At 45.2% G+C, this 17,502-nt stretch overlaps 1 protein-coding gene across 1 annotated transcript; it reads left to right on the forward strand.

Moving 5' to 3' along the window:
- The first annotated feature begins 7,076 nt into the window (after positions 1-7,076).
- Positions 7,077-17,239, forward strand: phactr4b (phosphatase and actin regulator 4b). The gene is given in 15 exon segments (XM_037274257.1): positions 7,077-7,299; positions 9,712-9,882; positions 9,962-10,042; positions 10,380-10,859; positions 11,457-11,795; positions 12,318-12,449; positions 13,315-13,831; positions 13,933-14,047; positions 14,049-14,214; positions 14,426-14,624; positions 14,804-14,859; positions 15,217-15,278; positions 15,363-15,500; positions 15,577-15,653; positions 15,724-17,239. Coding segments are annotated over 15 exon segments (2,610 nt in total). The 5' UTR covers positions 7,077-7,238; the 3' UTR covers positions 15,740-17,239.
- Positions 17,240-17,502: the final 263 nt, after the last annotated feature.

Genomic DNA, 17,502 nt, shown 5'->3' on the forward strand with positions numbered 1-17,502 from the left:
TTTTCACCTTTGACCTTTCCTGCTTTTGAAAAATGCCTCAATGAGAAAAAAAGGCTCAAAAGGTTCCAGGTGTGAAGAACGTTTGAGAATTTGGTGTCTGGCGACAGGCAAACACATCTGTGACTTCAAAAGGAGGCCCGGGATGGATGAGTGATCCCGGAATTCTCCACTAAATCAATAATAAGTTTACTTGCTACTCAGATTGGCGCAGCTGCTGTTATCACAAGCCAAGAATGCGGTGTTTTGCTCAAGGGGATGAACGGGAGGCTCGTACAGTAATGGCCTGTTGCCCTGTGTTTCTCTCTGATTGCTTGCACTGCGCATACCATGCGTGCAAGCTGGGCCAATGCAGCGGGAAAACAATCGCCACGGATTATTCATCTGCCACTTAGTCAAGAAGGAACACAAGCGGTAACCTGCTTTTGCTGTTTGACCAATATCTTCAATGAATACTCTCACGGGTTTTTGCGATTGACTCATATCCACACCTTTGACTGGCCTGTGTTTAGCTTTTATTTTGACAGTGACAAACTTATAGAACATGCTTGAGTAAAAAAAATTAAACTTACGTAACTGACTGACCTAGACACGGTGATCCCTCAGAGGGGTTCGTGTGTATGTTACCAGAAAGAGGGAAGTATGTCACCGCGCATACTTCCTTACTGAGTTGACACTGACTGGAAAATGTGGGCCTCATTAGGTTCTGAAGGGAAGTGAAGGATTTTTCCCCAAATCTAATCATGTTTTTGTTTCAAAATGAACCATTTATTATGTTTCGTGCTCCATTATGAGTTGTTTTAATAGTAAGACAAATATCAAAACAGTGTAAGGTGTCTTCCGTGACTTAACCTGCTGTTTACCTGAGCCATCATTTGAACATAATGTCTATTTTAAAAAAGGATGATAACTCGTTTATTTACTTGTTTCCATTCACATAATAGAAAGTCGAGGCATCCTGCAGTAACAGCCCCAGATTCCACTTTGAATGATTGACTTTGTGCGTAAATTGGGACAACATTTTTATTATTTGAATAGTCATACTTTTTATTCGGTGATTTTATTCGAGAGTTTTCCAAAGTGAAATTGATGCCTACAACTGGGAAACAGCAGAGGTTGTTAGGACATATGTCCACTAGGTGGCAACGTCGAGCCAGAAGAGATGTGGCGTTTCCATAGAATAACTGGCTTAACCTCGATTAAATATAATCATATAGTTCTAAAACGCTTGATAATTAACCATCTAAAAACACTCAAATGCCAATATTGGTATATTTTAAAACGCTTTATGAGTTTGTAATATATATATAACCGCACAATGGCTGTCGTCAAGAGAATACAATATTGGTCTGAAACGACACCAAATTGATCTGAATGGCGTCGATCTATTTGGGTGGAATTGGGCCTACAACATTCCTGTAATTTGCAAAAGGTGTAGTCGAGAAAAACACCTTGACGGTCGAGTGACTACCCAAGCTAGGAAGTTGGCTAACAATCCCCCACCCTCTTCCCAACCCGGATCGCTGGCTGCCCGCAATGCACTATGGGTAGTGTAGTGTTTACGCCACAGAGACGAAGCGTTTCACAGCGCCTACGCAAGCGCCGCAGCCTCCGTCGTGGACTACCGGGACCAACATGCCCAGCTCGGGATGGCTTCCGGTAAGTGCAAAGTGTTTGGACTTTGGGGTTTTGGGAGTATTTGAAGTGGGTGAAAGTGTCCTTTGGTGGAATGTCCTGGCCGATATTTTTACTTTGGCTGTAATTTGGGGGGAAAGAAAAGGAGGCGGAGAAAGAAGGTGAGTCACCGGCGAGTGCTTTGTGTAAACGGTTGCTTTGGAGGGAGGATAACAACCAAAATTGGCCGATCGAGACAACCTCGTCTCACCATTAAACATTCAAAAAGCGACATTATTTGTGTACCTGTAGCTTATTTTTCTCCGCTGTAAAACCGCAGGAAAACTTAACCTAGTTATTTTTATGGGTTAACGTCTACTACACGCCTTCAACTAAAATTCACACATTGCATGCGCAAACACACAACAAAGGGTGCACAATGATGTGTGTGATATAGGGGGCGATTTATTTGTCTGATCAATAGTTGCAACGAGATTCGTGTGAATTTTGTGGCAAATTCGAATGATCGATATTGCATATCTCGCCGCAAGGCCTCGGGTCGCGGCGACCTGTTTACTAGCCACCAGTAGGCTACAACGTCAAGCGTGAACGTTTATTTATTTACTCCGAATGTACTGCATATTTCAGGAGTTTAGAGTCCAATTTCGGATTATGAATACCAAATCAAGACACGATCTTAAGTACCGTGTTTTGGTGTGTATGCGCGCACTATCTTGTTCTTTTTTTCGTGGGGAAAGTCAAACCTGTCGGTTGAAAAGATTCTGCAGAGACAGACATGTTGAGTCAGGTCATTGCTGCTCTCAACGCGTTCTTGGAATAATTACCTGCGTGCGTTTTACTTTGAAAAGCTTGCCGGATGTTTTCGGTTTTTTCCCCTCTTCCTTTGGCTTGACTGGTCATTGTCATTCGCGTTTAGTATCATTGCAAGCCCACTTGGCGCGAGGATCTTTGGCCGAGAGATGCAGGTCGATACCGGAAGCTTTTCTCTTCTGCACAACTTCGCTTGACAGCCGGAGTTCCGGGCTGTTTCATTCCCAGCTCGCTTTAAATCTCGTTATCCAACCAGGTAATTGTGTATCTTGTCGCCGAAATAAACCAGCCACGTCGTTGTGTTTGTAAAGTAACACGCTAGTAAAAGCTAATCAGCTGTCTTTCAAAGTGTCCACTCTGTCATACATTGATTTTTTTTCGTTTATCCGTTCCAGTATTGTATATTAAGGGCATGGCTATATATTGAATGTCATCTTGAGTTTATCATTTGGTTGAATTAATGTAAGGTATAAGTTGATAGTGCATGTGTTGTTGCATTGTCTTTGGTTGCTACGCTTGTTCTTGATTTTGTAGATCATCCACTATTCCAGCAACACCCCCCTGATTTAATGTTCCTCTGGCCTAATAGCTCCCGAAGTCAATTTGCCCCTCAGAGAAAATGTCTATTGGAACTGAAGCTCTTTCCATCCATTTCCAATTGGACGTTCCTGTGTAATGGGCCATTAAGAGGCAGCTATGACGGGTGAGCTGTCAGCAGGGCTTGATTGATTCGTACGGATGAGATTTAGCCAAGATTTCTAATTAAAAAAAAAAGCTATAGGTCTCTACTCAATCGTTTCTCGCCTGGTCAAATGTAAAGCCGCAGTGGAACCTCGGATTTTGTGATGGGTCTGTGCCAAAAGTTAAACTGAAACTAGGATGAATACCGAAGTAACATTTCCCATAGGAAATAATGTAAATCCAACTAATCTGTTCCACACACTCAAAATATGTAGAATAACTATTATGGTTTAATAACCAGCAAAGGTGAAATAAACAGCACTTTTATTGTTACTGAAGACTCTGGAATAGAGTTTGATAGAGGGTGTGTTGGATGTGATTTGGGAAAGACCATTGGAAACTCCATGCTGCTCTTGCGATTGTTTGAAAAGCATGTCGGGTTTTTGGAGCTCATCTAAACTGGATAAGCATGTTCCCTTGGAAATGTAAGGTGCAACAACAGCTCCCACTTTTCAGTGACTGAGTGTGAGAATGTGGGAAATGTGAATTTTCTTGTGGTACAGCTTTGAAAGAACAAAAAATGGCCTTCCACTGTACTGTTTGCCTGTAAATGATGCCTTTTTTTTGTTCTGCATTGCAGTTTTGTAGGAGCTGCATCAACATGTTAATGATGGGGGACAAAATTGACTCATAGATTTTCTGCCTTCAGAAATGTTACCAGAGCTGTCACTTAACGCTTCACACCAATCACACCCACCCAAGTGCTGGTGCTGACATTGTCACATATCTAATGATCTCATTGACTGACTGACACGTGTAATAATATTCGGCAAAAGGTGGACAGATGGCAGGTCATTTGTTGTACTTCCTATGTGACTATTCTGGTGGAACTCTGTACTTTAAAAAAAATTCAAGCCTATATTGTATGTAAAATGCCGATATTGTAAGTCACTGGGGGGCTACATAGCGCGATTCGACGATGGGCCGGACTGTAATGCAGGTGAAGCTACGCTAATGAAGAAACGTTGAACAAAGCACAGAGGAGCATTATTTGGGCTCCTGATGAAAGTGGGCCGCTGGTCCCTGCGGCACACATTTCTTTTCTGGGACGGGACCAGGCGATGACGCTCACCTGACCCTGATAGGAAACATCCTCATCCATTCTGTTCTTTAATGGGTGATGGCCAGATACAACTTCACATCTATCCGACGTTCTCAATCAGCTGTTCACCGCTTCATGTTATTTGCTCAGAGGTTAAATATCATTTAGTAGCGCTCAGAGAGTGTAGATAATGATTTTCCTTCCCTGAGTTGGTGGCCTTTGCACCCAAATCCTGAGCCCCGGGAGTGTGAAGCGGTTCTGCTATTTCAGGATGGCATAGCCGAGCCAGCTGCTGCCATTTCCTCTTTGTCGTAATCGAATTAACACAAGTGTAGTGGTGAGGGTGTGTTCACTCCACAGATGGCCGCTTACATAGTCACCGCTTTAGGGATCGGTTTGTCATGTATGCTTTTTGCATGCCCGATTGGCTTTTATCTGCCTGGTGACCTCGTTTGCGGATTCTTAACTTTACTCCTCTCGAGTAGATGAAAACAAAAAGGGACCTTATCCACTGAAACGTACGAAAAGCGTCGGCACTATAAATAAATCAAGATGTCATATTTTCCTGCCCTGATTGTTTTGTTCTAATGCAATCTCCAGTTTGTTTTGTACATAAATGAGTCATTTTATTCTTATTTCCCTTTGCCGACATTTAACGTTGCCCTCTTTTCGGTTAGTAGACAGTAAATATTGAAGTGGCAACCCTGCTTCCGTCTCCCCACCTCTTAACATAGATTGTTTTAAATATGTCGAAAGAAATGCCCATTTATTTGTAATTCTCACCATCTGGCATACCTTTGATATCTTTTGTTTCTCTTTGTCAAGAAGATGAAATGGAGAGAAACGCAATTGTCTCTTTGCTGGCAACCTGACGGGGGGGAAAATTTCAATCTTGCTGCTGAGAAAATCCACCACCCCCTCCACTCATGACTTTCTGCTGTGTAAGTTCACACTTTTCTTTTTATTACATTTCTGCAAACAATCCTGCCCCCCGTCTAATTGAAAATTCCTGTTTGTTGGTTTTTCAGGAACTTAGGATCGGTGCGCCTCAAAATCTGTGATGGAAATCGCGGTGAGTACCAAGAGGAGTTGGTTTTGTTAGTGCCCTTGTTAAGAAAAAAAAGCTGTAGAGCCACTCATATATCCGTTGTTTATGAGGTCTGTCGAGCTTTCGGACAGTTTATGAGCCACTCAGGGACACATCGTCTGTGGTGTGGTCCATTTGTTCTTTCGCTCAACATTAGCGGGGTGTCATCGCTGGAGTTCTTAGTATGGATTCAAGGGTGGCTTCTAGAAACTAAGATAAAGTTTGTAAAACATGTTTAAGGAGTACAGTATTTAAAAAATGCTTGTTTCCCAGTTGTTGTTTTTTTTAATCAGGTTAGTAAACAGTGTTTGTTTCAGTTCCGCCCTGGCCAGTGACGTTGATAAATAACTTCCCGCTGCCACTTCACCGTCAAATTTGTGCAGTTTGTCTTGCGCAAGCACATTTGCAGCAAATGACTCACAGCTTCAAAGAATGCACACCTATGTCTGTCGATGCATGCGTATGTTTACAACATTAAACCTGCTTCGGCTCGAGTCCAGCCCCGTCTGTTATCCAGGTCAGGCCAACAGGTTCTGGGCTCATGCGGATTGGCTCAGCTCTTTCTGGAAGCTGGCCCGCCGTGGAGTCTGTATGTGGGGCACAGAAAGAGAAAAGGAACACTGTTGAACACACACACACACACACGCACGCAAGCACGCACGTGCATGCACAAAGTCCCTCACCATGTTTTAGAAACAGCTGAGATGCAGCCAAACACAAAACGCCATCCAGGCATAATGACACAGCTCGCTGCTTAGGGAGTCCTGTGAGGTTTTCTGAAGACACTCAAAGCTCGGAGGAAATCAGACCACATTCTTGGGGACTACTGAGCCCCCCCCCCCCCCCCCCCCCCCCCCCCCCCCCTTAGCAGTCTTGTCTTTGTGCAGTTCCTTTAGTAAACATTACAAGTAAGTTAAGCTAATTCTGTTAATGGTAGTCATGAGACGCTTGGAGATTTTTTGATAAAGTGGGCTTGGGTGTAATGAGAGGGCTGAGCAGGATGGTAAACACTCTGCTAGATGACAGACAGAACGCTAGATGGAAGGTAAACAGCATTAGGGAGTTTAGCTTTTGTCGTATTTCATCTAATTTCTGTGGGACAGGTGCGGTTGTTTATCAATTCATGTCTGGTGGCAGTGACCAGTGTGTCAAACCCGAGGCTCGGGGTCAGATCCGGACCGCCATGACATTTTATATGGCCGGCGAAAGCAAATCACCCTTGCTAAAATCCGTATCAACATTTTTCATTTGCATGTGCAATAAATAATAATGTTGAGATTTTGCAAGATTTTTTTTTATAGTAATTTGAACACTAATTGAAAAAAAAAAACATATTTCTGATTTCAAAACTAGTCATCCATCCGTTTGTTGCATATATGTATTAATATGAGAGAATGAAACTTTTATTTATTTATTTTTTTGTCCAGGGGCGTCGTTTTGTTTCACGTGGTTACCTTCACTGATTTCGCCAGACTAAAGAATTGGCTGGAGTGTGTGACTCCTACATCAGACACACACACACACACCTATCTTTTGTGGTTTTATGTTTATTGCATCCACTGCCCTACATACTGTCACACACTCGCCCCGCCAAAAACATAACTCAGCTTTCCCCAGGAATGGTTGGCATCTTTCACTGTGTACTGACCTGCGCTATGAGCCAATAAGGGGAGGGTCAGTCATGGAGAGGGAGTCCAGCTCCTGCAGGGAGGGGAGGACTTTAAGGAGATTGAAAGAGGGAGGGGTGTGTGGCGAGTCCTGAAAGGAATTGAGGAAGGGTAGACAACAGGAGTACACAGCGGAAGAAAGAACTTGAGCTTGGGGTGACTGGAGGACGTTTGTTGAAGTCAGGTGCGGCGTCACGTTCGTCCAGGTTGCACACATTTGAACTCGGGGACAGGTGGAGGCCCCACAGGGGGCTAGATCATGGGACAGAGTCTCCGTGTGGAGACCCCAGCTCAGGAATCACTCCAACGTAACAATGGCGGTGAGTTTCTGCACTGTTCTTCATTTCCGGACACAAATCCGTGACTTTTTTTGTGTGCAGTTGGTGCCGAGCGAGAACTTTATGATTAGTTTTTCTGAAAGCACTACAATCTCTTGTCTCGCTCTCGGTTTCCCCTTCACGTTACCACCACAAGGAATGTTAAATCACTGGGATCACGTGGAGGAATGTCAGCTGTGTTTTCATGTTGTTGTGCGCATGTGTTGCGCTCTTTATTTAAAATGTTAACGTGACGTTTAGCTAATGACACGAAGTAAAAATATCCTTCAATGGGGCTCATTCAGTTTTCTTTTTTTTTTTCTTCATAGCTCAAATGCTACATTGTGGTAACATTTGTCTGCTCTGATATCATATTAACTTAAAGCTCCGGAACTGGCAATAATTACGTTAATCGTCACAAGCTTCTCCACCAGTGGCGATTAATTCCGTTTGCTCGTTACGTAAGTGATCCAGACGGATTGGCCATCAGATCGGCTAAAAGCGGAGGTCTTTTTCCCCCCCCCCTTCTCAAGCGGCAATCTAATGTGATCACATGCTCACCTGACTGAGCTGTCATGACTCATGGAAGCGTGAGGTCAGAGGGAAATCGAACCTCCCCGGCGGTTGTTCCAGCGACCAGTGGGCGTGGCTTCCCACACTCTTACACCCCCGTGTTTCCTGACTCCATCGCCTTATCTCTCCGCAGCTTCTGATTACACAGCACGACAGCCAGAACTGTTGTGTGTTTTTTTTTTTTTTTTTTGCACGGACGCGTTCTACACGGGCAGGACGCTGTTAATGTGTTAACAAGCGGCGGTAATGAGCTTGATGGAGTGAGTGGGTGTCACAGGATTGGACCTGGCAGAGCGCCGTGAACTTTGCCTGTGTTATGGTTTTTGAGGGGAAGAGCTTGTCTTTGTTCTTTCACAGAATCAGGGTGGAGTGCCGTTTCCTCCTCTTGTGTTTCCAGGCTGTGTTTCCCTTCACTCATCTACTTTTTGTGCCCCCCCCCACCCCCATTTCCAGTCTCACGCTCGTTCAAGCCAAGCCTGCTTTTCACACACACAAAAACAAAGCCGCTCCATCGGATGGGAAATTACATTTCACTTGTTTTTTAGTGGGATGATTTAATCGGCAGCATTTGGAAGCTTAAAGTGCTCGTCTTCAAAGGATCTAATGGATGCTTACTCCACGGACTGAGCTATCGTCACCTCTGCAGTGGCGTGGTGCGTGCTGGCCTGGCACAGCCTGCTTTTCCCTCCCGCTTGACTGGCTTCAGCTGAGCCGCTACGACTGCGGTCGGCCGTGTGACAAACGTTTGGACCCGCAGGGCAACCGCAAGCATTTATTGGCAGCCGGTACAATGCAAATATAAGTTGGACTTCCACATCCCTTGAAACTTCTGACATTTCCTTCTGTGGTGATTCTACTGTTTCATTTGAATTTGGGATCTCTTTTTTTCCTCCATGGCATGCTGTTTTAAAACTCGCTATTATGGAAGCTGGACACTTAGCAGCCATTTTCCAGGTAGAGGTATCTCTTACCATTTTGAGATAAAAATATCTCTAAAGATTTATTCAATGGTATTTGTAATGTCTTTGTGGTAGTTATCATATGAATATTTTCTGCCTACTTGACTCACTAAGGCTCGTCTCACCATTGATGCAATTCCAGTTTGTTGAACCAAATACTGAATACATATCACATTCTCTTTGTGGCCGTCATCTGTTGAGAAGAAAATACAGGAACCCCTCCTCCTCCTCCTCCATTTTCATTGTTGGCCTTTCTCGTTCCAACTCATACCTTGTGTGGTTTGCGTAATATCCAGGGACGCTGTTTGGATTTGGACAACTCAACCCAGGCCATCTTGCAGAACTTTGCCCGGTAGCGTTTTTGTGGAAAATGGCTGTTTTAATACTTAGTACTGTAATCCACATCAGCATTTGAAGATTTACATTGTTGGAAACTGACTGTGAGGTATTAGTGCTGCCAGAACGTCTAGTATGCGTCAACATTTAACATTCTGTCGTCAATCTATTTTGAGTATAAAGTTAATTTTTAACTGCTCCTTCCAAAATGATGCAGTGCGCAATATAACGCCGTCATTGGCGTTGACATAATCCAGGTGTGTACTTTATTTCTCTATTGAGGCAGTGAGCGCTGGAAAACTGATAAGGTACTAGTCTCCGCCACACCAAGGAATGTTTGTGAACTCTCGTTGAACGTCAAGAGTCGGACCGCTCCTGTTCACGAGCTCTCGGCATCGGCCCTGCCAAGCACACTCGATCCTCAAGACCACTGAGCTAAAGAAAATAACGGTCTTGACTGTTTGCGCTCTTTGCGTTGTATTCTTCTGCCTGCTAACTTGTATCACATTCTTGCTTTTTTTTTTTTTTTTTTTTTTTATTATTTCAGATGATGAAAGTGAGAAGCACCAAAGCACGATGGCGGGGGAGACGAACAGCTCGGGGGGGAGCACGCCTCCCCAGAAACGCAAGGGCAAGTTCTCTAGTCTGGGCAAGATCTTCAAGCCGTGGAAGTGGCGTAAGAAGAAAAGCAGCGAGAAATTCAAGGAAGCTTCAGACGGTTTGTGCTTTTGAAAACTTGCTTTGTTGAACACGGATCTGAGAAATGAATCCCGCCGTTTCTATTTCTCGATACGCAGAACTGGAGAGAAGGATGTCGACGAGACGTACCCGGCAAGAGCTTATAGAACAGGGAGTGCTGAAAGAAGTTCCAGACAACGGTACAAATTCTCTCATTCATCTGATCTTTGCAGCCACTTCATCTCACGGAGCACCTGCCGAGGCTGTCACACCCACACATTCGACTTAAGTGAAGTCACGAGAGCATAATGGCAGGAACGCTGTCCTCCTTGAGACCGATTTAGTAAAAGTCAAATGGCCTTTTCACCTTGCTTTGCTGCCTTGTTTTGAAAAGTAGTGTAATATCTGAGAAAGTGGAACAAATGGAGCCCTGCAGCAATGCGGCCTGTCAACTTTCATTATTATGCCTATCCATATGTGATATTTTTTCCCTGAAAGTCAAATGAAAGAAAGACTGCCATTTTGTCCCTCCTTTAGATGCCGACGGGGCGGCACAAAGCCTTAAGCAGCCATTTGTGAAGAATGGCCACACTCTGCCTGTAAGTGGAGGTGCCGGAAGGAGCAACCAGGGGCGACTGCACTCCGATTCAGACTTTCGGATAAACCCTACTTGGCTAGCCCATTCGGACGAGCATCGAGGCCGATCTCCCCCAGATGGAGACCGCCGGAGAGTGTCGGGCTCCAGGGGGGAGGAAGGGCAGAGAGGAAGCGGCGTCGGAGCGCCTCGTGGGCACGGGGAGACAGAGTGGAAGTCTAACACGGCGTGGCAAGGACAGAGTCACAATCAGATGGATGAGGGCAGAAGCAGCGGGCACTTTCACCCCGAAGATGGACAGAGGAGGCCCGGGCTGCAGAAAGCCCCCTCAGAGGACGGTAGGAGGAGTCGAGCGCCCGACGTCGATTGGAAGCCAACGCTCCCACGACACGCATCTGCCGAAGAGGGAAGGGCCCGGCGAGGTGAGTCACTTATGTTATCTCACATTCTGACTGGAAAGGAATGTCGAAGTTTTTAAACAATGACATCATGCATACGTTTTAACGGCTTGTTAGCATGCTGCTGTCCTCTCGGCGAGAGACAAGCTCCCTCGAGTCCTGCTCCATCTTCTTATTAAGGAACATTGGGGAATAGCTCGGTCCTCTCATCTCCTTTCCTAATTAATGTGGCACAATCACTCGACTCCTCGTTGCCCTTTAATGCGAACGCTCCGAAGAGTGGCGACGACGTTAAATGCTCTTTTAAGACAGGCATACTCAAATGGGCAACCGGTGTCACTTCTCCTAATTTTCACTTTATTTAAATCTTCAAGGGTAGACAGAGGCTGCTCTGTAAATGAATCCAGTTAAACAGAAATGTTTGAGTTACAGCTGTGAGGTAGATTGTGGGATGACTCGGATATGTGCGGTAATTGCAGCCACCTACACGATGCAATTCTAAATCAAGTGCAATCATGCTAGGAGTGGTGAAACGGCTCATTTCTGTGTCGCTCAACATATTCTGCTCATGTTATGATTTTTTTTAAAATGGTTTCCAAATAGGATGTCTTTTTTTTCTAGAGTCAGACAGCCATTTTGTCCCAGACCCTGAAGCACTGAAGGACACCCTCCGCGAACCTCTGCCGCCTAAACAATCCGTCCTGCCTCCAAAATGGTTGATAAGCTCCACGCCTGAACCAGGCAGCGAGGGGCCATCTCGCAGCTCAAGCAATCACGCCTCAGCCCAGTACCCATCCTCCTCCGCCTCCTCGAGTAGCGCACCCAAGCCTACAAGGAACGTGTCGGCGGCCGCACAGCCGTCGTCTTCATCGGCAGCCTCGTCGTCGGTCACTCAGGGCACCAAGCAGCCGCCTCAGCCGCCGCCCAAGCCGGTGAACAGAGGCAACTCCAGCATGATGGGTAAGCTTTACACGAAATGACTTGATCAAATTTTCCAAAAGTTAGGAATGTCCCTGATGATCCTTCAGACAGCAAACTTTTTGAAAGTGGCTCATTCCTCGCCTGAATGAATCGTAACATTTGGTTGTTGTTTTTCCGCGAGTGGAATTGTTTGCGAATTGTCTTCGGAGTGTGAATGTCGACTTTGATTCATGTTGTGAATCTTGATAATGATGATGATTCAACTTAGTGCGTTTTGGTATTGTGTGTGCGTGGGCAAGTTTTCTGGCATGATGAAGGTGTGAGATGTGATTTTTTTTTTTGGAGAACTTTACCGGATGCACAGTGCTCATTAGTTGACTTGGACAAATAGAAAACAACCTGTCTTTACTTTCGAACAATACTGAGAGAAATGAAAACAAATATTTAGTCCAGATGCTGATAGTATTGCTGCCATTTTAAAATAGTGTCGAAACAACCCTTGGTAGTCGCCGCAGTCTTTAAAACACCTCGAGCTGAAGGCCTCCATCTCCTCCTTGTTAGTCTCCGCCCTACAGGGTGGAGAGCACGCACAGCTTCCGCTCTACTGGTCCTGCTGGAAGCGAGAGTGCGAGTATGATGTCTATCTGTCCCTGCCTGTCTACCTGTGCCGGCGGGCTGGAGGCCTGCGCTCAGGTAAAAAGGATCTGTAAGCAGAGCGCCACCCCCCGTGTCTGCATTCTTCATCGTATGGCGTCTTCTCTGGCCGTCTCTTCCCCCACGGACCTTGTTTGCGTCACTTTGAATGTGATATCCACAAGTTGCATGCCCATTTTGAGCAGACGCCGTGCTCGCTATTTGCTTCGTATACATAAGAAGCTGTCGTAGGTTGAGCGTATTTAGTTTGCTACTCTACTTTGGCATGTGAATGAGCGTGAGCCTTTAGCAGGTCTGTGGCCTGCCTGCAATGCATCAATGGAATTTGAAGGATGTAAGCTGCTCAACTCTGCTGCTCCAATGGGATGGATATGAATGAATGGACCAGAAGGACTGCAGTTGACTTGAGGTCTACGCATGCTCACCATCTGCTCGCACTCACCGCGGCGCTGACTAAACATAAACACGACTTTTGAGGACTTAGGATGAATATACAGTTGTAAAAATGTGCATGTCACTTCTGAGTGCATCTGGGCTGCTTGTCCACAAGGTTTTTGTCCGACACCCGGTTTGGCTGTGTTGAGCATGCAGGCTGTTTTTTCTGTCTTCTCCATCGCTCTTGACGCGGGCTCAACATGTTGCACACTAGCGTGTCAGCTCAATGTGTGCACCCGTGTTGACACAGTTATGTGATGTCTTTCTCTGGAAGCATTCATGTTCAGTCCGACATGTAACTCCAGTTGCTAATTTGTATTCTGTCCAATTGAATGTTGCCAATGTTTACAGCTGAAGAAGCATGTGCTTTTATTCCACGTTAGCACAAGAATAAAACAAAGGCCGGGGACGCTCGCTTCCTGGCCTAAGAGGCTTTAGGATTCAATATTAATGGTGGCTTTCTTCGCAGGAGACCTCAACCAAGGTGCCAGTCTTGTCCCCGCGAAGCCCTCCCCGCCCATGCCTCCAAAGAGAAACCACCCCAGTCACAAACGCAACACGGACGACTCCTCCGCCTCAAGCCATCCCCTCACGCCCTCGCCGCTTTCTCTGGAGGACCACGGCTCTGTGAGCTTCCAGCTGCCTCCTCGTCCCTCATCCCCTCCGCTTCCGTCGCACATACCGCCTTCTCCACCCCGACAACACGCGCACCCCCACCAACTTCATCATCAACACTCTTACCCGCACCCAGTGCCCCAGCCTATACCGATCTTGTTCGATCCCCCGAGTCCCGTCAGTGAGTCACCCCAGCGCCCGGCGCCTGTCCCACTTCACATCATGATCCAGCGAGCTCTGTCCACTCCCGGTCCCGTTCACCCCAACCCAGACGGCTCTCAACGTGCTCACACATTGCTCTTTGAAACGCCTCCAGACTACCAAGCAGAACGAGGTCGCCCACTTCCCGTCAGCATCCAGCCACTCAAACTGTAAGTTATTTTATGTCGGGATAGAAGCACCCCAAAAAGGAGCTCCTCCATCTTTATGCTGTTTGTATGAAGGTTGGTTAAACATTTTTCTTTCCCACTAGATCTGAAGATGACTACTCCGACGAGGAGGACGATGACGAGGAAGAGGAGGAGTACGACGGCGAGATACCTCAGCCTAAGCTGGAGCCACGGAGTCGCCGCGGCTTGGTTTGCGATTGCTGGAGTTAACGTCATCCCTGGTGGGGAAAACAGTGACGAGGAGGAAGAGGAGAATGACGACGATGATGAGGAGGAGGATGAAGAGCACGGCGGAGATGATAGTGACTCAGATGGTCCTGTGCCTTTTAAAGAGCAAGAATCGGATGAGGAGGATGAGCCACTGAGTAAGCGGCGTCATATCTTTGTGATCTCCAAGGGCACGTTAATGTAAAGTTGATGGAAAGCAAGCTTATAAAGATAGCACAAGCATTACTGCCACCTTCAGGACTGGAGTGAAACAACAACCTCCACCTGCGCTAAAAATTGAAGACACGTCAACCGTCTTAAATAATATAAATAATAAATCATTAATGCCACACTTTATCTGTTGTCCAGGTGCCCTTGCCAGCAAAGTGAAGAGGAAAGACACACTTGCTCTAAAGCTGAGCAGCCGTCCCTCGGCACCTGACAGGGACAGATTTGTCCAGGAGAGGAGCACCAGAGATGACGAGCTCCCGGTACAGTCTAGCCTCACCTGGCAGAGCAGAGAGCAATGGGAGGCCATTCGCACGCAGATCGGCACTGCGCTGACAAGGTAAAAAGCCACATTGTAACACTTTACTGCTTTACTGTGTCATTCAAAATGACAAGTGTGAGTGGACAATTTGGAATGAAAGGTTCTAAAATCTTCTGGTCTATTTATGTACTGTGTTACAAAGCAATGAAATTGTTTAAAAATAGACCCTCTCTTATATTTTCTTTTCCTCCCATCAGACGTCTTAGCCAGAGACCCAGTGCTGAGGAGCTTGAGCAAAGAAACATCCTTCAACGTGAGTATCAACTTCTAGTTTCCTGTATTATTAACTTCAGATAACCATGCTACACAGTACAAATCAGATATGACCTAATTCCGACGAAATTTTGTCACTCCCATTTCGTTTCTGTGCACCACTGAAATTTCATTATTGAACTCATTGACATATTAAAAAATTTGCATACTCCTAAAACATTGCTTCATAACACTCAGACATTTTTAAGTACAGCATCAGTGAAGGAGGAGGTTTGAAAACCAGTATAACTGAATGCAAGCTAATTTTGTGAGCTGCTTTTGTCTGCACATTAAGCCAGGGTTGAATAGCGTCTAAAAAAAAACCTCTTTTGTCGCTTGATTCTTTGTCTTGTCACAGCCAAAAATCAAGCGGACAGACAAGCAGAGGTTCGAGAGATTAAGCGAAGACTGACCAGAAAGGTGAGCGCCCTGATGTATTTTACCGACCCGATGTGTCCAATCGTATATTTTCCGCCCATTGAACCGGAATCATATTTCTTGTAGCTGAGTCAAAGACCCACAGTTGCAGAACTACAGGCCAGAAAAATTCTGCGCTTCCATGAGTACGTGGAGGTCACCGATGCCCAAGACTACGACCGCAGGGCAGACAAGCCGTGGACCAAGCTGACACCTGCCGATAAGGTATTCGCTCGGCATTTTGAAATCGTCTTTGTGTTCAATGTGACTAAGAATGCTTTGTCCGTGCTCTTTCTTGTAGGCAGCCATCCGGAAAGAGCTCAACGATTATAAAAGCACCGAAATGGAGGTTCACGAAGAGAGCAAAATCTACACAAGGTAGACTTTTATTTTAAAGTCGCTTTAAACTCAAAATGTTTTTTTTGACATCTGTTCCGTTTCCTTTTAGGTTTCACCGGCCTTAGCATCCACCGTCTTCAGCTGGTAAAAGAAGCACTTAAAAGTCTCCGCGGCAAGCAGCCGCTGACTATGCAGACGAATCGGCCCGCTCTCATTTCCTGAATGTACTGTACAATTTTATCAGGGACAGCCTGGAACTGACTAGAGACAATGCTTCTCGCTTCCCCCCCCCCCCACCCCTCTCCATCACCCTCACAGAATTGGTTTCGGTGAACAGGTGGTGGGAGAAGATGCAGTATTTATCCCAGACAACAGGGGGAACCACGTGCCAACCAAACGGAGACATTTGCAAAGGACCGACAGTGCGGGTTTCGACCCCCCCACCCCCTCTGCTGTAATGTGGTGTCCTCAGGGACCTGGATCTAGTTTTATCTCTTTAAAGCGGCCTCATTCTGTGTTGCCTTTTTCTTTACCGTTTGTGGAAACGCTAGCACATTCATTTTGTCAAATGTGAGAACACAAAGTAATAATAGCTGACAAAAATGGTGATTGCTCGTAAGCCACACAATAATAATTGAGACGCATGGTGATCGTGCGTGTGGACTGGAGGATGAAGACTGGGATATTCTGTTTTAGGATTGGACATCTCTGGGATATTGTGTGTTTTATATTAACTGTACAGATTGCTCTTATAATATCTTAGTATGAAACTCGGAAAGATCTAATTACAAAACGTGTTATGCACAAGATATTTTATATCACGATTTTGATCACATGCGTAGTGACGGCTTTTTGTTTTGGAGATTTCTTTGGCTTGCCTGTATTTAAAGGTGTGTTGTGAGGTGGCCATTTATGCGTGACTCTTTAGAAATAGAAGAGATGGTGCAGGTTAAGATGCGGTAGGTGAATTTGTGTGCCAATGTACCCAATGCCTAGGAACAAAATAGGATATTGGTGTTCATATCAATTATTTCTGAAATCTGCATGAGCCAACAAAGATCCTGGTGTCAGTGGATCTGGAAAATCTCTCTTCATTTATACTTTTCTATGAGTTTTGTACTACCCTTTAATCCCACACGCAATGCATTTCTTGTAGCCATTTTGTATAAGTTCGTGCCGGTGTTGTCGACCAAGAACCTAATGCAAGTTGCTGTGACAGAGCAGGGGTTTATCAAAAATATCAGAAAATGTATGAACGGTGAACAGGGGATCATTTTGGCTGGAACCTTTTATCTGCGACTGTTTTATTTTCTAGTATCATCTGGCCAGTAGCTTACAGGGTTCTCTATTCCGTGTACAGGTGGATTGTAGGTTTCACTGACGCTTGTGTATATCTTGTCTTCTTTTTATTTGAAAAGAAATTTTAATAAAGTATTATAGGTGCTATTTTTTAAGCACAGAATGTTAGTTTCTAATTAAATGCAACAAGAATGGGAATGAATATGTACCCTCTCTGTAAAGCTTAAGTTCATTTTTAATTGAATGTGAAGCTGTATGGACTGATAGTAGTGTTTGTTTTGATTGTACATAGTGACCTCTGGATCTAATTAAAATCTACAGCTTGACCCTTTTGTGCAATGATATAACAATTAAATTACTGTTCTGTGTACTCCTCTGTCAAGCGGAAAGTAGGAACTCAGTGACACTGGTGTGGGGAAGAGGAAGTAAAGTAAAATATTTTTTAATTACAGAAAAAAACAGCATTCAGATTATTGCATTGTGAAATATAACGAGCAGAGAATGTAACTCCATACAGCTCAAGCTAAACAGGACTCATGAATCCAGTGTAGATATTAATTTTAAAAAAATCGTAACAGGGGTCGACTGT

This window comes from Syngnathus acus, chromosome 16 (genome assembly GCF_901709675.1).
Source record: "Syngnathus acus chromosome 16, fSynAcu1.2, whole genome shotgun sequence".
NCBI lineage: Eukaryota > Metazoa > Chordata > Actinopteri > Syngnathiformes > Syngnathidae > Syngnathus > Syngnathus acus.